This window comes from Hippocampus bargibanti, linkage group LG14, assembly GCF_051943395.1.
Source record: "Hippocampus bargibanti isolate YZ-2025 linkage group LG14, ASM5194339v1, whole genome shotgun sequence".
Classification (NCBI taxonomy): domain Eukaryota; kingdom Metazoa; phylum Chordata; class Actinopteri; order Syngnathiformes; family Syngnathidae; genus Hippocampus; species Hippocampus bargibanti.
In genome coordinates this window covers 907,009-929,901 of record NC_142747.1, presented here as the reverse complement: position 1 = coordinate 929,901, position 22,893 = coordinate 907,009, and the positions used below count along the sequence as shown (strand labels likewise).

The 22,893-nt window shown below is 41.4% G+C and overlaps 1 protein-coding gene across 2 annotated transcripts; it reads right to left on the bottom strand.

Annotated features, from left to right (window-relative positions):
- Nucleotides 1-539: 539 nt before the first annotated feature.
- On the bottom strand, nucleotides 540-22,827 carry cuedc1b (CUE domain containing 1b). 2 transcript variants are annotated; one of them, XM_089014072.1, is made up of 12 exons: nucleotides 22,644-22,827; nucleotides 19,831-20,049; nucleotides 18,639-19,165; nucleotides 18,069-18,196; nucleotides 13,514-13,640; nucleotides 10,430-10,691; nucleotides 7,083-7,139; nucleotides 6,847-6,924; nucleotides 6,672-6,765; nucleotides 3,565-3,623; nucleotides 1,768-1,837; nucleotides 540-1,326 (listed from the first exon to the last, which is right to left on the bottom strand). In XM_089014072.1, coding segments are annotated over exons 3-12 (1,179 nt in total). In that variant the 5' UTR covers nucleotides 18,942-19,165; nucleotides 19,831-20,049; nucleotides 22,644-22,827; the 3' UTR covers nucleotides 540-1,325. The 2 variants fall into 2 exon arrangements, with proteins under 2 accessions (XP_088870198.1, XP_088870197.1); XM_089014071.1 differs by lacking the exon at nucleotides 19,831-20,049.
- Between the last annotated feature and the right edge of the window lie 66 nt (nucleotides 22,828-22,893).

Sequence of the window (22,893 nt, the reverse complement as noted above, 5' to 3'; positions counted from 1 at the left end):
AGCTGGGCATATACATTCATCCCGATGTCTTCACCGCGTCTGGTGATTGCACTCGGCGACAGACTTACGGCATTATATGCATCTTTCATCTCGGTACACAACTCCTCCGCGACAGCATCCATATATTTCTTAAAGGCCCCGACAGTACCACATCATCTGCAAAAAGCAGAGATGATATACTGAAGCCACCAAAACGGAACCCTGCAACGCTTGGGCTGCACATAGAAATTCTGTCCATCAAGGTTATGAACACAATTGGTGACAAAGGGCAGCCTTGGCGGAGCCCAACCCTCAATGGAAACGATTCCGCCGGCGATGTGAACCAAACTCTGATGCCGGTCGGATAGGGACAAAACAGCCCGCATCAGGGGTTCCTGTACCCCATAGTCCTGAAACAGCCTCCACAGAATCTATCTATCTAGAGCTATAGAGATCTATCTATTTATCTAGGTCTATCTATCTATATGAGGGACTACTGAAGTGAAGACATTTTGACATTTCAGTTCGTCACTGAAAATAAATCAAAGGACAAAACACAATTTAACATGGATTTTTTTTTTGCTGTTTATGTGTGTTGTGTTCAGTAAACTGACTAAATATGGCAACCAAAACACACATGTATCTGTCTATTGATTCCTGACAGGACTATGCAGGTGTCACCCTGTCACAACATTTAAAAATCAAAATGACACACAGGAAAAAAAAAAAAAAAAACTAATCAGACGATGGAATCATTCAACTTAGTTGACGATGTGCCCTTTTTGCAGTTCAAAATTCAAAAACATTTTTGGGAGAAATCATAAGCATATTTATATTTGCATATTTGACAATAAAGCTGACTCGGACTTTGAATAGTCTCCATAATTCAGTGAGCACTTCTGGGCAGTTTCAGCTTTAATGGCTGCAATGTTTGGATATTAGCTCGGTATTCCAGGTATGTATATAAAACGGCACTTTGCGTATCTCTGATTGAAAATGCCCCACCTGAAGATGCTTAATCACAAACAAAATATGCTACTCTACTCGGGAAGATAACAAAGGCAACGCACTTGCAATGTTGTCGTTAGTGAAGCCCTAAAGAGAGGTTTTGAGTGTCCTTCTGCGATTAAAACATTCCAACACACCATTGTAACCCCGAAATAATGTCATGACGGACAGCTAGTCCACATGTGTTGTAAAACCAATTCTGTTGCTTAGAAAGAAGCAATCGGCATTAAGTTTTGCATTGCCTGCTAGCTGAGTGGGGGCTTGATGGAGTGGGACAGGAAGAGCTTCGACCAAGGTGCCATGCCACTTTCACTATGACATGGTGGAGCATGGAAGGATCTGAAATACAAAACATCCATTCAATTCTTAAATTATATGGTTCTGAAGTTACATGGGCTTGAAATGAGGGCGGCGGTCCAAAATACAATGCAATACATACATATTGGTTTATATCGCGCTTTAACAACAAAGCGCTAACGTGGAAAAACGGGAAATACTGCCTGCCCCCTTGTGGAAGGGAAAAAAAAACAAACACCCCAGCAAGAAAAACCAAAATCCAAACATATTTGGGCATGGCGCTCTACGCGCTCTATATTCCCGAATAAATTCGGGAATATGTGAATGAATCAATAGCAAACGTTTTCTACATCTTTGCAATTGTTTACAAATGACCATTTTCGTCTTTCTGTTTGAAGTAGCAGAAATGTGATCATACAACTTGCATACAATGAGACAAAAATGACACAACAAGCTAATTTGCAGGACTGATAAGCAATTTACCATGAATGTGGTTCACCGGGTTGCTCCTTTTCTTCCTGATTGGGCGTTCTTCTTGATTGACATTCTTCCTCTGTACACAGATACATTGACAATAGAATGCAAAATTCTTATTTTAAAAATGTTTTTCGTATGAACGAGCCAATACATGTGCAACTGTAGCTCTGTAGCAGGGGTCGGGAACCTACGGCTGGCGAGCCATATATGGCTCTTTTGATGATTGCATCTGGCTCGCCGATAAAACTAAATAGATATTCTCGCTTTTTTGCTCTTCATTTCCTGTTTGGGCTGCAGTTGGCGGAAAGCGCAATTTTGATTGGATGATACTGGCCGTTCATGTTGAAACAGGTAAACAGCCCTTTTAAATAACCCCATTGAGTAAAAAAAAAAAAAGACGAGTATCGTACATTTCAGGTTGAATGGACCGAAGGAGAGAATAGGACCTGCCTGATTCTAATTTGCAATGAAACAATACCATCGACGAAACAGTTGAATATCAGTGGCACTTTGACAAGCCCCACGCTAACGTTAGCATCACTATACTTCTGCGAGAGACAGCAGAAAGCGAGTGTGTAATACTCATCATTAATATAAATGCTTTTCTGTTCCTCATGATTGGTAAAAATCCAGCCAAACTATCAGAATAAAAATCAATTTGCCGGGTACATACGCAAGGTTACTGCTAGCTAGCCTGCACACTGCTCATTAGCTTGCATGCTTGCTTTCAGCTGACTCGCACAGTAGTATATTGATGCTAACATTAACATGAGGGTTGTCATAGTGCCAATGACATTCGACTGTTTATTGGATGGTATTGTTTCATTGCAAATTAGAATCTATCAAATTACCTGTCCTCTCCACAAAGGTGGATAAACCTGATTTTTTTTTTTTTTTTTTACTCATCCGCTTATTCAAAAGGGGGCGTTTACCTGTTCCAACTTCAACGGCACCTAAGTCAAGATCATTCAATTAAAATGGCGCTTTCCACCAACACAAGCCGAAACAGGAAATGAACAGTGAAAAAGCGAGAATACATATTTAGTTTTATCTGGTCATTTGGTCGGAAAAAGTCGGAAATCCACCGATCGGCGGAAAATTCTCATCCCCTAAACTAATTTAAAAATATGGTCGATAATGTGTCGTGTGAAATTCTGCATAAGAATGGATTTGCGTGATACAAGCTAAGCAGAAACAATCCACTCGTTTCTGGCCATCTCAAGTGTACAATTATGCCACTTTGTCAAGTGAAAATGACATCGCAGTTATTCTGGTCACAACCAATCACAGGTCACCTACCTTAGATTAGTTTTTCTGACATTTATCAAAATTGTAAAATAGCGTGCTTAGAGTAGTAGCGGCTGCATCAAACCTATGTCAAAAAAGCTTAGGGTTTGAATTCCCCTTTGAAACTTGATACACAGTAAAGTCTCGTTATATCGATATTCAAGGGAGTCCGAAAAAATATCGATATAACCGGGACTATCGATATATCCGACCCTGTTTGCATGTAATTTTCTCCGTGCGTGCATAGAAATAGTATCGATATAACCGGGACTATCGATATATCCGATATCGATATAACGAGACTTTACTGTATTTGGATTATTCACCATCTCTTCAGACTGGTGCAGTGCTAGAAGGCGTTTGCACATAAACTGAAAAAAAAAAACACTTTGATGAGAAGTGCAACCTTCTCTGAGACAACTCAAGAGAGTCCCGTAACAATCACTAAAATGCCCTGAGAATAAATTAACGGGGTATCAATGAAAAGGTTCGCAGTACATTAGATCATTTTCTTACCACAACGGTGTCCTTCCACATCATCAAGGAGATTGGCTGTGGAATCAGCGGTTCCCAATCTGGTGAAGCTAAATTAGGAAAACTAGGTACAGACAGTTCATTGCGACACAATGTTTGCAGATGACATTGTGATCTGTAGCGAGAACAGGGAACAGGTGGAGGAGAAACTAGAGATGTGGAGATATGCCCTGGACAGGAGAGGAATGAAGATCAGTCGCAGGAAAGACGGAATATATGTGTGTGAATGAGAGGGATCCAAGTGCAAGAGTGATGCTACAGGGAGAAGAGATAAAGAAGGTGGAGGATTTTAAGTACTTGGGGTCAACTGTCCAGAGCAAATGGAGAGTGTGGGAAAGAGGCGAAGAAGCGTGTCCAGGCAGGCTGGAGTGGCTGGAGAAAAATGTCAGGTGTGATGTGTGATAGAAGGCTTTCAGCTAGGATGAAAGGAAAAGTGTATAAAACCGTGGTGAGATTTGGTTGGTGGTGATGTTTGGACTTGAGACAGTGCCACGGAAGAAAAGACAGGAAGCAGAGCTGAAAATGTTGAGGTTTTCTTTGGGAGTGACCAGGTTGGATAGGATCAGGAATGAGTACATTAGAGGGACAACTCACATTAGAGGCTTTGGAGACAAACTTAGACTGAGATGGTTTGGACGTATCCAGAGGAGAGAGACCGACTATATCGGGAGAAGGATGCTGAGCCTTGAACTGCCAGGCAGGAGACCGAGAGGAAGACCGAAGGGGAGGTTTATGGATGTGGTCAAAGTGGACATGAAGGTAGCTGGTGTGAGAGAAGAGGATGTAAAGAGTTTGATGGTTCTCTTTATTTGTAAGTAGGTTCGTTGTCAGATCTCCCAGGCAGGTGACGCGCAGAGCTTGATCGTGGCGTGGAGTTGAGCAAGTCGTGCCGTGATGTCCGTCCGACGCCCGGCGCTAGCCGGGCGTGAGTCTGAGCTGATTCTGCCCCGTGGTTCGCCCAATGTCTCTGTCCCGCGACAGCTCCTTTTATACACTTTGCAAGCGTGTGCTATGCGTCAGGGTGAGACGCACATCAAGGAGATCAAGGAATTGAAAGATATCAAAGTGTTGAAAGGCGCACTTCAAAATCATACACTCCTGTGACGCAACAGATGCACAAAACCGGGTTAGATGGAGGACACTGGTTCGCTGTGGTGACCGCTGAAGGGAAAAGCCGAAAGGAAAAGAAGAAGACAGTTCATTGTGATGCATGGGCTTCTACAATGTCTTTTACGAAGCCATTTGTGAAGGACTGACAGACATTCAATGGTTGTGAATTAATTCATGTTCTTGATGATGTCTACTTTTGTAAGGGTACAATGTCTACTACGCACAAACAAAATTGTTGGCAGTCTGCTGTTGGGCAACAGTCACACCAACTATTGCCACTGCATTAACATGACATTTCCAAAGTAATAATAAAATGAAGTGCAGAAAATATCAAAGTAAAATCAAAATCAAAACGGAATTACTCGGAGGAACAAAACACAAAACAATGTCCGCAAATCCGAGCCAAAAAGAAGTCAGCACGATCGAGTGCACTCTAAACGGGCTACAATTCTCTGGAATGGCGTAATGCACATAAATTAGAATGTCTGCCTTTGTAGGAACGTTTAAGTCGCAACATAATTGGAATTGAAGCGGATTTACGTGGGACAGGAGATGTGAGACAATCTCTTTTTGTCGATGGATGCTACAGCTGCGTGTTTGCTTTCAACATTTAGCTTGTAGTAGATGTGCACATTCCACCATGACGGCCCTGATCCACTGCTGAAACGGACGCTTTGATCCTCTCCTCTTTCATCTAAAACTGCTTCATGTGACAACGAGGGTACAGCAAGTGCTGAAGAATGAATGACTCTGTGGCTTTGTGTTGTATATGTTATTTAGTTTTGTTTTTGTTTGTCTTTTTTTACTTCACGATGGCGCAGTGAGATTGGCTGCCTTTCCAGCAGCTCCTGTCCTGTCATAACTTTGCTGCTGTGAAATGTAAATTTCTCCACTGAAAGACAAATGAAGGTACAGTGATACCTCAGTTTACGAACCCCTTGGCTTACGAACTTTTCGGTTTACGAACGTTACATTTATGAAAATTTTACCTTGGCATACGAACTTTATTCGTACACGGAGCTGCCTCAATGAGTGATGTGTCGTTCACGAACGAGCCTGTTCTTCTAACAACAAACTGTCAGCCGACTGTTTTTGTCCTCTATTCCTCGCCCCCAGTCTTCGGTTAAAGCCACGTGATTGGTCAAGAACGCAGCAGTGAGGGGGGGGGGGGTTAAAATATCCCATTAATCAGGCTCCACAAGCAACCCGCACAAGCCATCGGTAAACTTGATGCAAAAAGCTATCAACCCAGCTAAACAGAACACAATTGATGAAGAACTAGATACAATTATCACAGAGAAAGCACCTCCAAGGGATCATTCCTCAAGATGGTGAAAGAAGAAGGTTACTTTCCTCATCAAGTGTTTAATGCTGATGAAACCAACCACTCCATTCCATCAAGCCATCAAGGACAATCATAAAGGTCAATAAAACGACTTTATTATACAGTACAGTTTATTTCTTTAATTACAATATCATAGCACATTTATTATACATAAAATAAGGTATATTTTGTGTAGTTTTAAGGCTTATAAAATTAGAAAGTAGAAAATTATGTTTTATGGGGACCTAGGAACGGATTATTCTCATTCTAATGGTTTCCTATGGGAAATCAATTCTTGGGATGCACACTTTTCACCTTACACACTCTGTCTGGTAATCAATTAAGTTCGTAAGCCAAGGTATCACTGTCCAATCCAACAACATTTTTATAAGACACACAAAACACCCCCCGCCCCAACTCCTCGTGATCGCGATCGACGGATAGGGCGGCCCAGCAATGCATGTTGTGTCTTGTCAAAAGTTCAGCTTCAGTTTTGTCTGATCTGGCGAAAGGACATACTCCCAGAATCTTAATTTCTTGTCAAATTCCAGTTTCATTTTCAAGTTGCTCAGTGTTTTTTTTTTTTAAGAGAAAGATGCCAACAATTTTGTTAATGTGTATACATGCATATATGCTACATGAAAACTCAGGATACGAATGATGCTTCCGAAGTGTTCTCCGTTTTGACTTTCTTCTCTTTGTCTTTTCTGAAAACGTTTTGGCAATTTCAAAAAGCTTCTTTCTTGTTGCTAAAAAGAGAAAATGTGTTTCGTTAAATATGAATTTGAAAATAAATTAATGTAGTTTAGCGTTTAAAGTTGGAGACGTACATTTGCCCATATGTTTGAGTTTGTCTCTGAACAGCGCGTCTTCTGACACAGCCTCCAATGAAGGTGCAGAGGAGGATTCTAGGGAACAGTGACAACAGAAACAATGGCTGTCATATACCGTAGATTGATATGGAATCGTGTGAGTGCAATCGACCAACACATCACACTGGACACTAGCGTTTTAGTCAATGCATAAGTGATAGCTTGACGGTGCCCATTCAGCAATTGATATCTACCTGTGCAATTCTCCAGGTTAGATGAATGGCTGCACTTTGACTCGTACTTCAAGCGATCTAAAAAAGGAGCAGATGTTGTTACTTAGGATCATTGACATCATGAACTAAGATGGGATGAGTCTTAGCACAATAAAACATGATGTGGGCGGAATGATACAGGATTTAGCATTCCCGCCTCCCAACTCGAAGACCGTAATTTTGTGTCGCGGGCCACATTGTGATGGTTTTCCTGGCAGAGCTGTTTTGAATTTTGGGAAACCATATAAATGTTATAGTCACCTCTGCATATTACATACACAGATGGATAACTATTTTTAAAATCACAACTGAAGAATAATGACTGTTTTTGAAGATTAATTATAACTAAGACAATTGTTAAGTGCTTTTATTATACCGTGAAGGTAGAAAAGTGCTATCCAAGTGAAAACACTTTCATTATAGCATATTCACAACGATCATGTTCATCACACAGTGTCACAAGCGTGAGGTGCAAAAGATTGTCATGGTCTTATCAAGGTAGTCTATGTTTAAAAAAATATATATTTTTTTTAATCTGAAATACTGCACTATTTAATCCTTTCAATGACAGTGGTTATAGCTCTGGACAGTTAATCAGGTTACACGGGTTAAATTTGATAACCATTATTATTGCCAAGTATGAGAAATTTCAAGGGTTATTTTTACTGATCATTCATTGAAATGAAGGGAAAGAGATCCCCATTTCATAGTAAGATCAGAGCATAGCTTTCAAATGGTGAGTAGTTTTACTTTATTTGAATGCTGCTGTGCCGATGGCCATTTTGTGTTTGAGTTGGTGGTAGCCTTTTATAGAGCATCTTCATCTTTATTAAGTTCATTGCATTGCTTGGTCTGTAACCACAAGGGGACACAAGCCAGTGTTTTTTTTTTGTGCCGGTCCCAAGCCCAGAAAAATACAGAGGGTTGTGTCAGGAAGGGCTTGTCAAAAACAAACATGTGAATCAAACCTCTGAAGATGGAGTATACTGATTCGCTGTGGCAACCCCTGAAGGGAAAAGCCGAAAGGAAAAGAATATATATTTTTCAGATGGGATCCATCTCTGAAAGAAGGCTTCCTTAAAATCCATGTTTTGTGTGTAGCTGTGTTTTTGTTCATGCTTTAGTACCACTTTCTGTTAATACAGTAGTTCGAGTCAGTCTTCATGTGTGAACTCATGTCAGGGAAAATGTTGTCATAATGTATTCACTTAGTGCCATTCCTACATTTAACATACAACTTTTGGTTCCTTTCCTATTTTTAAATCTTGTGTTATGATGAAGAAATTATGTTTTACAAATGTTACAACCAAAACTGAGTGATATTGCAGAGTAACAGTGCCACAACCATTTTCAGGTTTTGTTTCAATTCAATTGTTGTTCCTTGAATGAGACATGCTTGCAAAGCAACGTTCAAACTTAAGGTGATCCATTACGCCGTTGAACAGAAATAGAGCAGCAACAAGATCGTTCCACGTTAACAAGTCAATGTTATAAATTGCTGTTAGTTAAAGGGCAACCGACGTCACTTTTTTGTTTTTTAACTGACATCAGAAAAACGTCTCATCTCATCTCATCTCATTTTCCGTACCGCTTATTCCTCATTAGGGTCGCGGGGGTTGCTGGAGCCTATCTCAGCTGTCTTCGAGCACGAGGCGGGGGACACCCTGAATTGGTTGCCAGCCAATCGCAGGGCACACAAAGACATACAACAGTCACTCTCACACTCACACCTAGGGACAATTTGGAGTGGTCAATCTGCCTGCCATGCATGTTTTTGGAGTGTAGGAGGAAGCCGGAGGACCCGGAGAAAACCCACGCGGGTCCGGGGAGAACATGCAAACTCCACACAGGGAGGCCGGACCGGGACGCGAACCGGCGACCTCTGCACTGTGCAGCCGGTGTGCTAACCACTCGACTACCGGGCCGCCCCCCATCAGAAAAACGTTTTATAGCAAAACACGCAGGGTGATATTTTTAGTCAAATGCAAAACACCAATAAAAATGACTTCAAGTGTCCAAAATCTGCAAAAATTTGAGCTGCGAATTGGGCATTTTCAGAAAGTCCCGCCCCCAGTTTTTGACGTCACGCCAAGATGTCTTGCATTGCTGGAGAATCAAAACAATGGCTTCAGATTCAGAGAATATGCTTTCTTGTTAGACATCCAGTAATGAATATGATTCAAATAGTTCTGAAGAGGAAAGCATACATGTTTGCCATCGATTAAAGAAGTTCTTCCGGGTCATTTTGAGGCATCTGGACTGCAATGTAACGTCCCACAAAAGAGGCAGAAAAATGGCGACCAGCTCCTGTGAGGAATGAATCAGCCCGTTTCCACAGGCTGATATATTCCTGGCATGGAGCCTGGACTCCCTATACTGGCGGCTTTTGGATGTAACACAAGGGTTTAAAAAAACAGTACAGCAAAATACATTGACGTGATGGAAAGACGCTACAATGCGTATTTTTTACGGTCCGGATGCGGTCCTTTTGTGACGTCACGTGAGGACTTGTCACCAACTCAAAAACAAGACTTCCTGAATGTTCAGCGTGAGTCTTACAACGTAAAATATAGCTATATGCGGTGGAATCTTATTAAAATGCGCCCAGTAGAAGTCATTTGAAGCCATTTTACAAATTATGGACACAACTTGTCCGGAGACGTCGGTTGTCCTTTAAGTGAACTGTGTGATATGTTTTAGTGATATGATTGTTCTGTTGGCATTTCGTTCAGGGTAGCTCCATCTACTAGTTACCTTGTAGATAGCGTCTAATAATGCAGTGGCCCCAATATATGAGAAAAAAAAAATACAAAGGAGGCCATTCATTGAAGGGACACCTCATGATCCAGTGGGCCTTTTAGTGAGGAAAATACGGTATTCTCAATTTTGATTTTAGGAGGCATGGCAAAAAAGGCTCAATGATTTAAACCAGTGATACCTGAACAATGACCTTCCATTTTTAGTGGCCTGTGGCAAGACTAAAATAAACATTTAACACGCTGTACATTGTACCGGTAGTAACTTTATATACATTGTGGTTAGGCAGGACTAATACACACACATTTGCTACTGGTTCTCCTTTATTGGTGGTCGGTGACAAGGCATCAAAACTAGGAAGTGAAATTTTAAAACAGAAAAGAATCAGAATGTTAGTCCCAGCGTCAATAAATTATCATAACCGATGCCCAACCAACTTTGTCTCATCAATGTTTAGCAATTTAAACTTTTAAACTTTTCTACAGTACTGTCACTTGAGAACACAAGAAAAGGCTTGTTGAAATGTGTGTGGTGTGCATATTTTTGAGAGATGCTGTCGATGAAAGGCGTACCTCTCTCTAAGGCGACAAGAAACTCCCGGTTTCGTTGTAGTTCTCTCAGGAACTCCTCGTTCTGTAAAAAAAGGGCTATACGCCCATCTTCCAGGTACTGCTTCAGTTTCTTGTCTTGCTCGGTCGTTACTGCCATCAGATCTGGACGACATGTTGTGCCTGCAGCTACAGGCTGAGAACTTGACCGGGCCTTCCAGGGACTCGAAGAGACTGAATATGATGATGGTGTGGATCCAAGCTGAGTGATATTGGCCTGAGTACCCTGTGGAAAAGACAAGTCGCAAGTAGTGTTGTACCTTCATGAGTTCACTGACCAAAATTTCATGAACTTGCCACATATCCGGGGTTGCCGTGTACTGAACAGATTGTATTCTTGCTTTAGGAACATTTGTGTGAACGAGTTCATTCTCGACGCTAATGCATTGGTCTTTGAGCTTCATTTTGTGCAGAATTTCGTTCTGCCCCCCACCCTATCCAAATACCCTCTGTTAATCGTCTAGACCAGGGGTCTCAAACTCAATTTACCCGGGGGCCGCTGGAGGCAGAGTCTGGGTGAGGCTGTGCCGCATCAGTTTTTCCACAAGAAAATCACAGATAAAACATTCCAATGTTCTCAAAATCTTTATTCAAGAGGCTTCGTCGCTGACGAAGCCTCTTGGATAGGAGGCGAAACGTCCGACACCATCAAAAAGTACAGATGACGGCTGAAGAAACCTTCTCATCGATTAATCTTTCATATCAAGGCGGGCCGCAAAATATTCTTTCGGGGGCCGCATTTGGCCCGCGAGTTTGAGACCACTGGTCTAGACCTTGAAGGTGCAATGTTTCATAGTCTCCCAGGACATGAGGAGTGAGGTCATCACCAACTTCAACTTGAAAAAGTCCCAGCAGAATATTTCGTAGCTGAGGCTACGGAGGAAGCAGGGCCTACTACAGGAAGTGCTAAGACAGTTCTACACAGCAGTCAACGAAACAATTCGATCGCGAGAGGTTGGTTGATTGGAAAGTTGATCGTCTGTCTAAAATATTTGGGCATGCCTCCCTCAAACAGTCACACAAATCTACCTGTATAAATGGATCTTTCCAATTTTGCACAACCCTGTGGAACAGCATTACTACAATAATCATTGTCGCGTCAGCTCTGTATTAACTTGAACCATTGTCACTGATCTCTATTTTACAGCACCAGACACTATAAAGCAGCGCTCCTCAATGGATGCTACAGCTGCATGTTTGCTTTCAACATTTAGCTTGTAGTCATCGTGCACGTTCCACCATGATGTCCCTGATCCACTGGTAGAAAGATGCTTTGATCTTCTCCTCTTTGACATGATTACGACACCTCGCGCCTCGCTGTGTCTTGTGCTGGCAAGTCCAAGAGTTTGCTTTGCTCAAGGTGATTCTTAGCCGCGATCGCGTAAGTTTGTTGCTTTCCGGGATCTTTGCCTAGCTTGACAGGCTGGACGGATCGCCCCGCCCGCCTTCTTTTGTCGCGTTTTATTCCGCGTCCGTGGAATCATCGGACTCGCGCCTTTTGTTGTAATAAAATCTCTGCCAGCACCTACGGGACTCGAAGTGGATACAGATGACATCGAGGAGCTTGTTGCTGACCATAATGAGGTCCTCAACACAGAATTGGATTTGCCTTCAAGAGGACAAGCAGAAGCAGGCCATTCAACAGTTGATGTGCAGGCTTTTATTAAACAGTTCCATCCAGAAAAGGCTATGAGAATCATCAACATGATGAATGATAATGTGATGCCTCAGTTTCGTAAGATCTTCCAAATCAGAAAGCAACAGGTGCCAATTAAGAGCCATCGACGACCATCACAAATGCAAACAAAATGAAATAATTATACAGTGCAGCCTATCGTTGCATAACGATCGTGCAGTGAACGTGATACATCGAACGAACTGCGGTTCTTTTAAGTTGAGATGGGTGTCGCAGTACAGTATGGGCAAATAGAGAACAACCATTGAATACGGGTGAGATATTTTTCTTTATCGAGTGCAAAGTTAAAGTTGTCATCAAATTTTTCCAAAGGAAAAATCGGCAATGGAAGTTGGATGAGTATCATGCGTATGGACTTTGTGCACACAGGGATGTGATGTCTTTCCAGTACAACCTTATAAGGCAATCTGTATGTGGTTGTGTCGAGTAAAAGCATTCAAGAGGAGGCAAGACGTGAGTGCACTGAACTGTCACTGCTATGCGCCTGCCCAGATTAAAAGATAGTAATAAAAGACATAAGAAATTAAATGTCTTTAATACCTATGAAAAAAACAGCAAGCATGAATAGTTTTAGGTGATGACATTGCCAGAGAGCGAGCCGTCAAAATATTGGTTCGTGGAGAACGAGTTACTAGTGTCAAAATGTAAGCGGCCCTTGTATTTCAGGAAAGAATGGTGACTGTTCTTGTGCCACCATGACATAATACCGACAGTGGGCTCCTATACTCTTACCTGCTCTGGAAGCTTTGGTGCTTTTTGACACCAAACACCCGAGTGCTGTGTATACAGCCCTTTGCATGTCAATAAAGTTCGGTTGTTTTGTGTGCATTATTGGACATAACATGTTGCCAATGAAGATGGAACTTGGTTTGGAACAGCTGCCCTCATTCTTCACTATGAGTGCATTCAAGACTTGTGACCAATATCAAATAGGTGCAACACACAACGATTCACCATCACGTTATTTGTGTGTTTTCCTTCTAATTTCGCCATCAACACGGATCAACACGAAGTTTTCAGACTAAACAAAGCACCGCAAAATGCATTGACGTGATGAAAGGACTGCTACAATGTGTCCTTTCTCGGTCAGGGGCGTTCCTTCCGTGACGTGAGGACTTGTCACCAACTCAAAAACAAGACTTCCGGAATATTCAGCGCTAGTCTTAAAACGTAAAATATAGCTATATGCGGTGGAATTTGAAGCGATTTTACAAATTATGGACACAACTTGACCGGAGGCGTCGGTTGTCCTTTACAATTTCTCTCCTCTCAAGACATCAATTCTCCTCGTGATCTTAGCTGAATATGTTTGACATGGAAACTGTATCAAATGTGGAGTTTGTTTCACTTACCTTTATACATTCCAATTGTTGAGGAAGTATTCTCAGGAAATCATCTGGGAGCTTTCCAAGCAATGGAGGGTTCCAGTTACGGAAGATTTTGACCTTCTCGTGATCTTTAAGTGTCTGGCCTTCAAATCTATGAAGTGAGATGTCATGGCAAGATATAGAGATTTTTAAGAACAACATTTGGAATGTTTTTGTAAAAAACATAATTTCTGATATACGATGTACAAAATGCACTGGCATCCTGAATTGAGAGGTTAATTCGCTCACGAATGTCATTCATTCATTTATTTATTTTCCGATCAGCTTTATCTTCACAAAGGTTGTGGAGGGTGCAGGAGCCTATCCCACACTCTGAACCAGTTGCCAGCCAATCACAAGGAATTGGGAAGAAATAGAAAGCAAAGATATCCAGACCAATTAAACAAATTTCGATAATTGCCCGCTGCATCTCTATCTTCAATGACCCAGTTAAAGCCTGACCTACATGACGATACTGTAAATATTCCCATCTACAGACTTCTTTGAAATGGAAATTCGCCCACCCGGAACAAAAACCTATGCATTAAAATTTCAACTACAAGATTACATTATGATGTATTCACCCAGAATCCATACAGAAGCCCGCTGTGGCGCAAACTCAGGCAAGTCCTGCTAGATACTTTGGAATGACTCTCATTGTATCCAAAATGGCAAAATGTAAGTGAGACTATTAGGTTGAGGTTTACTGCAACAGTGGAGGATTTTTTTTTAATTCCAAATTTCCAGAATGCAACATGCTCTGTCATTGGCTACTACCACATCATTCTGGCTGCTAGTTGGCCAAGAGGCACCTAAATATCTATGTGTATAAAGCTAGATATGTGGAAGATTACAGTGGAATGCATCCGATTAGCTGCTCAGGTAAATTGTTTGTGGCTCGATGGACAGTCGGCTAAATGAACGTTTCCTGAAATGCTTTACCTGTTATCATGCTAAAAGCCTTCCGCTAACTGGAACGTTAGAGATGAAGCAAGTCCCTTTGGACTAAGCATGGGGATTGGGGACTTTTGAATCATTGCATGGTTAGCTTTAAAAGTTCATTGCATGACTTCAGCTGAGGAGTGCTGTCTTGGGTGGCGATCGAGGGGAGGTTAAGTTAGAGACAGTGAGTGAGTGGCGAGTGAAATAGTGAAATAATAGTCCTGTTTTTAATACTGTACTGTATTTTGTTCATATACCTGTAGAGTATACGGCAACCTTAGTCATAAACAGTGTTTAGACTCTAAACTTAAGCATATATTTTTGCATTTCATTGCTACACATGTATTTTGTGCACATACTTGCATGTTTGTAAAGAACATGCACCCTTATAATAATAAATTTAATTTGTAAGCGCCTTTCAAAACCCTCAAGGACACTTTACAGTCACGGGATTTAGTGGGTGAGCAGCGGCAGCCATTGACGCCACTCTACCCGGAAGTACTGTTCCCACATAGAGAAATTCTGTTAAAGGACAACCAACGCCTCCGGACAAGTTGTGTCCATAATTTGTAAAATCACTTCAAATGACTTCTACTGAGCGTATTTTACAAAGATTCCACCGCATATAGCTACATTTTAACAACAAGTTAATTAGTTATTTAGTTATTTAGTTTATTAGTTATTTAGTTATTTAGTTAGTTAGTAATTTGTTAGTTGCAAATTTCCCCATTGCGGGACGAATAAAGGTATTCTGATTCTGATTCTGATTCTGATTTTAAAAGTTTGGATTGAGGGATGACTTTAAATAGATCGCAGCGATCGAGCTGCTCTGCTACTTACGACACCCTGACCCAGTATCCCGCTGCTAACCTTGGCCAACCCAGTTTCGGTCGGCATAGAACGCGGTGGGGGCGCGTGTAATTTTTGTGCACGCACGACCGTCTGTGGCCGGTTTGCCTCTCCGGACTAACATCCGTCCTTCTAACGTAGCTCCCCTTTATCTATATTCAGGAAGTCTTTTTTTCAAGTTGATGACGATCCCCTACGTGACGTCACATTTGGAACGCCGCCTGACCGAGAAAGCGACACACAATGCATTTTGGGTACTTTGTTTGGTCTGAAAAATTCGTGTTGATCCGCGTTGATGGTGAAATTAGAAGGAAAATACATAAATAACGTGATGGTGAATCGTTGTGTGTTGCACCAAGACTACTATTTGATCTTCGCGGACACAAATTCCCAGCAGACAAATCAGCCCATTTCCGACGGCGCTTGGGCGCCGTCTTTTGCATGTTCTGGGACACTACATGCTGTCATTGACGGCTCGAATTGATATCGGACGACTCCTTTAATCAATTGCAAACATTTATGCTTTCCTCTTCAGAAATATTTGAATCATATTCATAACTGGATGAGTAACAAGAAAGCATCTTCTCCGAATCTGAAGCCATTGTTTTGATTCTCGAGCAAGGCAAGACGTCTTGCCGTGACGTCACGAACAAGGGGCAGGACCTTCTGAAACTGGTCAGATCCTCTTCCTCCCTCCACCTCTACACGCCCTCTGCCCGTCTCACAACGATGGGGTGCAGAGCTTTCAGCCGCTCCGCTCCTAAACTCTGGAACTCACTTCCACCCAACATCCGCAACATTGACTCCCTTCCTACTTTCAAATCTCACCTGAAAACCCACCTGTTTAAACTTGCTTACATGGTCTAATTTATTATGCTGTTTTATCATTTATTGTTTTATGCATGATTTTACTGTTTGTGTGCTGTCTTTGTTGTAAAGTGTCCTTGAGTGTTCAGAAAGGCGCTTGTAAATTAAATGTATTATTATTTATTTATTATATCCGGTTTCATTTTGAAATCGTTTTTGGACACTTAAAGTCATTTTTATTGGTGTTTTTCATTTGACCAAAAATATCAGACTGTGTGTTTTGGGTATTTTCGATGCTATAAAACGTTTTTTTCTGATGTCAGTTAGGAAACCAAAAAAATGGTGTCGGTTGTCCTTTGAGGAAAGGTTGGACAGCACAGATATCATTATGTACTACAGCATACTGATTGCATTTTAACATTTACAGCACACCTTTTAAAATAAATTAAGTAAATAAATAAACAAATGCAGTAAAGTCTCGTTATATCGATATTCTCGGGAGTCGGAAAAAATATCGACATAAAGGGACTACCGACATATCCAATCCTGCGCCGAACTAAATGGTTGCTCTATGATATGGCATGTAATTTTCACCTTGAGTTCATGGATTGCGCATCTAGCATGCTTTTGTACTGTAGTGAAGTGAAAACTAAACTTATGCATTCAATAAAAACGTCATTTATTTTCATAATGCACTCTTGCATTAGTGACACACGAGAGAAACCACGAACGCCAACATGTACATACTGTATGAAAACCAGTTACTATTGCAAGCGATAAAGATATCTGTATACAACATAATTAAATACATGTATGGAAAACAAAAACTGCAACGTTTACATGACTTACGTTGATAAAGTATTCTGCGGCACGTCGAAGTCTTTTGCGATGGAGGATTGTTGGATTGTCCTCCACAGCCACTATTGCCTTGTACTTTGTTCCGATATCACAATTTTTATGTTTTCCCACGGTTGAAATTGGTGTACAACAACTCTATACTGTATGAGAAGACTACAGTATGTTTCAGATGCTATTGCAGCTCTGCTACACAGTGCAAGACACGAAAGCTGGTCACGTGACCAACGGTCTTATCGATACAGATATCGCTAATGGTGGTACTGTATAGAAATCCTGAAGCAAATATCGATTAAGCTTAAGCTGCTTTTGTATCGATACAAGCAGAGCAAAATGGCTGGCGGGAGATGAAAAGGGCAACGTACTAACCAGATTATCGAAATAACCAGGTATCGTACTAACCGGAACTAATTATACATAAATGACGAGAAATTTGCCGGGAAATGAAAATAGTATCGTAATAAGCAGTACTATCAATATAAACGATATCGATATAATGATACTTTACTGTATAAAAGTCAGTAATTAAGTCAGTAAAAACATCATGGATACAAAAGCTTTGAACATTTAGTGTCGCGTATGGCCAGTCTGCAAAATCAACCCATCGCACACAAACCCGATTTTACTCACGAATATTCTGGGGTCAGATGGGGAATCTCGCTAAACTTTGAAATGAAATGTGACATTGACATTGAATAGCTGGCCACCAGATGCAGCTGGAAAAGTGTCTGTGACATTATTAGATGTACCAAAAACTAAACGGAGGTTCAGAGAGGATCAAGCCTTTTCCGTTGCTGGTCCCACTCTCTGGAATGACCTGCCACTGAACATTTGGCAAGCCCGCTCGCTGCCCATCATTAAAACCCGCCTCAAAACTCACTTGTACTCTTTGGTATTCGACTCGGCATGATTCAGACTTGATCTTAGTTTTGCTTTCTACTATCTTTGAGACTGCTTTATTTCCTGTATATGACAGTTGTCCATGTTAAGCGCTTTGTTGCAGCTTCAGCTGTTGTTAAAGCGCTATATAAAGCAATATGCATTGTATGGTAAGTAGAAACTTTGGAGGCAAAAACTCCTGACTTACCGTAGTGGGCATGTTTCAGGGGCTTCTGGGTATTTTCTGTCAAAAATGTGCATGTCATATGTAGGTGGTGAGTAGATTGGAGGTGGTTCCTCGTCTGAACTGTATGGTTCAAGTGTTCTCTCCAGAATCTAGAAACAGGGGTGGGGGATGAAACAAACAAAAAAAATCTATATCTATCCATACATACATACATACATACATACATACATACATACACACAAATATACATATATGTATATATATATACGTATACGTATACATATATGTATACACATGCAGTTTTTTCCTTGCGTTCATAGAAATAGCATCGTAATAAGCGGTACTATCGATATAACCGATATCGATATAACGAGACTTTACTGTATATACATATATATATATATATATATATATATATATATATATATATATATATATATATATATATATATATATATATATATATATATATATATATATATATATATACACACACACACATCTAATGCAGTATCTAATGCAGTATCTAATGCAAAATACTATCAATACACTTTACTGAAAAGACACATCTAATATTCACTTTCCACTGACCTCTGGCAGGATACTGTCTTCAGAGTCTGTGCTATCATCAGAAGCCTGTCCATCAATGCTCATTTGGAGAAGTTGGTCAATGGTGGCATCCACAGCTCCATTATTTGAACGTAGTACACACTCAATGACTTCATAGTCCATTGTGGGGAACATGATTTTGAAGTCCTCCATCGCTTGGTTGAATTCCAGGCGACGTACATGGCGGTGGGGTCTGCTGTTGTTAAGCTCTCCCTGTCCATCACTCCTACCACCACTGCTTCTCGATCCTCCATTGCAACCTCTTCGTCGGAATAGGCTGGTCATCGTCAAATTCTCACCAATCTAATGCTAGGATGGCCTTTAGGTGTATGATCTTTAGGTGTTCTTTGGATCCCTCTTGATTTATCGGCTACTCATTCTATGACAAACATAGTAGTGTGTTTGAGGTCAACAGGTATCCTCGAGTACTCCTCGATTCAGTTGCTTTTGGCATGGCCCTGTCATGGGGTGTGAGGAGTGCACGTCAAGCCTCTTCTCGGTTTTAAAACCTATGACGGAGGGGAAAAAAAGGATATTATGTCACCTCTGTTCTTTTTTGCTCAGTATGCATGTAACAACATATTATTTCTAACAGCATCAGTCTTCAGCCTAATTGGTCTGAAAACATGTTAATTGTGAAGAACATAATTTAAAAAATGTGCTTAACACATTCACTGCCCTTGCCGAATTTATTCAGTAATTGAAAAGCACGACGTGGAGCGCCATTGCCGAATTTTTGGGGGTTTCGTTTTTTTCTTGCAGGAGGTGCTGATCAAGTAGTCCATTGGTACGTGCTGTCTTGACAAGCAATGTTTTGGTCGGATCCAAACAGGTTAACCATTAATCAGTACAGTGACAAAATATCTCCCAATGGAGAAGTGAAAATCTTTGGTCAATTATACAGAGCAATGTAAAAACAAGACAGATGTTGCGGCGATGACTTAAGCAGCCATGTTTGTTGTGTACCTAATTTACATAAACAAGCCAATCGTGAGATTGATAGCGTGCTGATTGCCTGTAGCACGAATTACAGTTGTGGTCAAAAGTTTAGATACACTTGTGAAGAACATAATGTCACGACTGCACCTCAACGCACCCAGCTGTCAAATTCATAAAGTTCGCAGACGACACCACGGTCATCGGTCTCATCAAAGACGGCGACGAGTCTGCGTACCGACAACAAGTGGAGCAGCCGGAGCTCTGGTGCAGCCGTCACAACCTGGAGCTGAACACGCTCAAGACAGTTGAGATGATCGTGGACTTCAGGAAACATCCATCACCACAGCTACCCCTCACACTATCCAACTGCCTGGTGTCAACCGTTGAGACCTTCAAGTTCCTGGGAATCACAGTCTTCCAGAACATGAAGTGGGAGGTCAACACCAACTCTATCCTGAAAAAGGCCCAACAGAGGATTTACTTCCTGAGGCTGCTAAAGAAGCATGGCCTGCCACAGGAGGTGCTGCAACATTTCTACACGGCTGTCATCGAATCCATCCTGTGTTCTTCCATCACCGTTTGGTTCGGGGCCGCCACAAAAATGGACAAAATCCGACTTCAACGGACAGTTAGGACGGCGGAAAAAATCATTGGCACCGCCCTAGCCACTCTCGAGGACTTGCACACTGCAAGAATCCAAACTAGGGCGCGGAAAATCCTACTGGACCCTCCGCACCCTGCCCACCACCTTTTCCAGCTACTCCCCTCAGGCAGGCGCTACCGATCCATGCGTACCAAATCCAGCAGACATTTAAACAGCTTCTTTCCCCAAGCCATTAACTCTTTGAACTCTTTGAACTCTTTCAACAGTAGCCAAAATGGAAGTGTATAGTGCCACTTAGCAGTAGTTTTTTTTTGACGACGATACTAGTGCAGTGTGTTCTACCGGAAACAAATTCCTTGTGTGTTCTACATACTTGGCAATAAAGATGATTCTGATTCTGATGGCTCTCTTGAGTTTCCAGTTATTTCTACAACTATGATTTTTCTCTGATACAGTGATTGGAACAGATACTTCTTTGTCACAAAAAAACATTCATGACGTTTGGTTCTTTTATGATTTTACTACGCGTGAACAGAAGTAAAATGACCAAATATGCTGGGTCAAAAATATACATACAGCAGTCCTAATATTTGCTAACATGTCCCTTGGCCATTTTCATTTCAATTACGTGCTTTTGGTAGCCATCCACAAGCTTCTGGTTGTATCTTTGACCACTACTCTTGACAGAATTGGTGTAGTTCAGTTAAATTCAATGGCTGTCTGACATGGACTTGTTTCTTCAACATTGTCCACAGGTTTAAGTCAGGACTTTGGGAAGGTCATTCGAAAACCTCAATTCTACCCTGATTTAACCATTCCATTATCCTTTTGATGTGTGTTTGGGGTCATTGTCCTGTTGGAACACCCAACTGCGCCCAAGACCCAATCTTCAGGCTGATGACTTTAGGTTATCTTGAAGAATTTCATTCATTATCTCATTTACTGTCTGTAAAGCACTAGTTCCTTTGGCAGCAAATGTTAGACCTGGTGTACTTGGGGTTAAAGGCCTCACCTTTTCCCCTCTTTGGTTAGCCGAAAGGACGCTTCGATGACAGTCAAACCTGGTACGTATTGTAATGCCCCTCGGTGTGACATGCACAACTCAAGAAGCGGACGTTACAGTATAATTCCGACAGTCAGTCTTTTCTTTGAATCGAACACAAATGCCAAGCAGGAGACAGAGAGGAAGACCAAAGAGGTTTATGGATGTTGTCAAAGAGGACATGAAGGTAGCTGGTGTGAAAGAAGAGGATGCACGAAACTGGGTTAGATGGAGGACGAACCTGCTGTGGCGAACCCTGAAGGGAAAAGACAGTTGAGTGCATGCTGACATGTTATTTTTTTTTTTATCAATTTTTAAAAACTTCTAAATGGGAAAATATTCGATATCCTTGGACCAAATCAACACCAGGGGAAACTAGAGCACCCCAGCTATTCTACCAGACCACTCTGATACAGATCTGATTTTTTATTTTGAAATAAAAAGCCTCTTAAAAGTGACAACATATTGATACTGTTCGTTATTTAAAAAAAAATGTCTAAATGATCTGATTGAATAGGTGGGGTGCTGTAGTTCCCCCCAGTGTTGATTTGGTCCATGATATAGATTATAGAAGATTTCCCATTTAGATGTTTTTCAACATTGATGAAAAATAACATGTATAACGCATATTGGCTCTGTTCTGGGAGTTTTTATTCTTCCTAGGTGAACGTGACCCTCACCAGAAAGTCAAGAATCCCATTGTTTTACATTATTTGTTTATTTACATCCAAACCACTGCCGGGCACCAATTCGTGGGCTCGCTTTTATTTTGAAGGTGGCCCACGCCGCTCGCTGGCTGCAGACTACCGTAATGCACAATGTGGTCAAACGAAGTGGCGGCTCACTTGACTTGGATTTTGCGACCGTAGTGATTCATGCGTGATGCACAACGCTTTGCTGCGGTGATTTTTTTTATTTTTTATTTTGCTCATTGTTGCAACTCAGTGCTAAACAGCTAACAGTAACGTCTCATCTTTTGGCAAGCACTTTACTCTTGAAAATCAATATAAATGACAGTAGTGGCAAGATTTTAAAAGTAAACGCTTCCAGAACACATCTGATTTTGATTAGAACTCTATCAAACCGAAAGAGAATTAGCTAGTTCATATCATTCACTGTAAATGGTCACACGGATACTATGGACTTGTGATTCACAAGGCCCGACGGACTTCCAGAACCACCCAATCCAAAGGGATTCCGTTTAAATGTCTACGCGTCCTAGATTTATGACACGTTTTGCGACTCTCTTACCACCCAGAAATGTTGACTTTGTCCTTTCAGACAAAGACAATAAATCCGATTTTTGGCAGTACACATTTGATGGAATGCATCAAATACGATAACCTGAAGCGAAACAAGTCTTTCAGGTTGGTCATAAAGCAGTTTGGCTACCGTTACTCACAGTTTGGTCGAGTTTTGAACAGAAAAGAAGGTATCCACAGCGGAGTGCCACAGAAGGGCCAGCTGTTGTATTGAGGCGGTGGGCCGTCTCATTGTACCGTAATGGGAAACACAAGTACATCCCGAATCCCCTCCAAGCTCTTAGCAATAAGCTAACTCAGCTAGTAACCGGATGTGTCCATTAACTCGGTGCACACAAAGTAATAACAACACGCTGGAGAAAGCTTAGTGCCGATTTTCAATGATCTATT

Bases quoted from the DNA above. Each gene is read 5' to 3' on its own strand.
- cuedc1b (XM_089014072.1), bottom strand. From the start codon at position 18,941: ATGACCAGCCTATTCCGACGAAGAGGTTGCAATGGAGGATCGAGAAGC. The intron at 10,692-13,513 runs GTAAGTGAAACA...TCTTTTCCACAG, and splicing joins AACAATTGGAATGTATAAAG to GGTACTCAGGCCAATATCAC. The intron at 6,766-6,846 runs GTACGTCTCCAA...TTCTCTTTTTAG, and splicing joins ACTCAAACATATGGGCAAAT to CAACAAGAAAGAAGCTTTTT.